This window comes from Lottia gigantea (assembly GCF_000327385.1).
Source record: "Lottia gigantea unplaced genomic scaffold LOTGIsca_194, whole genome shotgun sequence".
NCBI lineage: Eukaryota > Metazoa > Mollusca > Gastropoda > Lottiidae > Lottia > Lottia gigantea.
In genome coordinates this window covers 24,953-26,610 of record NW_008708376.1, presented here as the reverse complement: position 1 = coordinate 26,610, position 1,658 = coordinate 24,953, and the positions used below count along the sequence as shown (strand labels likewise).

The 1,658-nt window shown below is 39.1% G+C and overlaps 1 protein-coding gene across 1 annotated transcript; it reads left to right on the top strand.

The window, feature by feature from the left end:
- Window positions 1–628: 628 nt before the first annotated feature.
- LOTGIDRAFT_97565 (hypothetical protein) lies at window positions 629–1,255 on the top strand (the record flags this gene model as incomplete). Its single annotated transcript, XM_009052981.1, has 2 exons — window positions 629–949; window positions 1,031–1,255. Coding segments are annotated over 2 exons (546 nt in total), but the record flags the coding sequence as incomplete, so codon positions are not given.
- Window positions 1,256–1,658: the final 403 nt, after the last annotated feature.

The window sequence follows — 1,658 nt, the reverse complement described above, 5'->3', positions numbered from 1 at the left end:
TAGCAGTGAGCCACCATTGATCTAAACTATCGTGTGCAACTAGCTAGCAGATTGTAACACAATAGCGGTGAGCCACCATTGATCTAAACTATCGTGTCCTACTAGCTAGCAGATTGTAACATGATAGCAGGGAGCCATCATTGATCTAAACTATCTGTCCTGCTAGCTAGTAGATTGTGACACGATAGCAGTGAGCCACCATTGATCTAAACTAAGATGTCTAACACCATGTGAGATTGCAGACCTGTTTCAAAATTCAAAAACACCTGCCAGTTTTAAAACTATTTAATAAATGATTTTAACACTTTATATTTCAGAATGAACTGGTATTTAGTCAGAATTCTATTTCTGCTGACCAGCGTGATGTGCTGTTCGGCTGCTATCTGCGAAAAACAAGAAAAAACTTGTGAATTTTGGTTGGAAATTGATATGGCTTTAACAATGATGTATGAGAAGAACGCTGTCTATCCTGCTGACGGACAACTCTATTACTGGAATGATAGCATAAAGGTAACGCCTATAGATCCTGATAGTGTCATCACTACCGACGGCTGGGAGACACCACGTCTTGTAATCGTAGCCAATGGTACTATGCCAGGACCGTCCATTGAAGTATACGAAGGTCAAGAGGGTGATTGTCCACGTGACAAACAAACTTTCCAGTGAATCCAGTGAAACTTCAATACATTGGCACGGTCTCTACCAAAAAGACACTCCTTGGATGGACGGTGTGGGGTATATAAGTCACTGCCCGATAGGCCCAGGACAGACATTTACCTACAAGTTTATGGCCCGGCCCACCGGATCATTTATTTACCATTCCCACATAGGAGTCCAGCGTACCATGGGCCTTTATGGACCACTGGTTGTAAGGAAAAATCTTACTAAAGAACCTTATGAGGAATTCTTTGCGATCGTATCGGATTGGAACCACGAGTGGGATTCGAGCGTAAGTTACTTGAAGATGATAAATGGAATTTTTACTAATCGGGTCCCCTACCAAACAACATCATCTATTGACGGCGCTGAGTTCAGCAGATTTAGATTCGATTCTGGTTTGATTAATGGTAAAGGACGGGTTTTGGTAGATAATTTAAAAGGAAATGGGGCACCATTGGAAATATTTACTGTATCTCGAGGAAATCAATACAGATTTCGGTGGGCGAACGCAGGCAATATTTACCCGTTCCGAGTTGAAATTGATCAACACAATATAACGATTGTGAGTTCTGATGGACATGATTTAACACCTGTTACTGGTAATGCCTTTATAGTGAATCCTGGTGAGAGATTCGATTTCCTCCTCTCAGCAAATCAACCAACTATTGCCACACCCCTTATGATTACAAATCTTTTTTTGCCAAAATGTGAACATTATTTTTATTTTTTTCCTTTCAGCTATAGTTAGTAATCGCCTGTTCTCGATTTTGCTGCCATTTTTCGTACTAAGATTTTGTATCTAACATTTATTTTTTTCTATATACATTATCCAGTATTTTATTTTTTAGTTCGATATGTTCGCCTCATGATTCTTGTTTAGAGATGATTATGCGACTTATGCTTGTTTTTTTATTTCGAACTTTCTATTTCCCATATGTTCGCTTATAATACACGTATTTCTACCGTGTTTTACTTTAGTATGTAAACCTCGTGGTTAT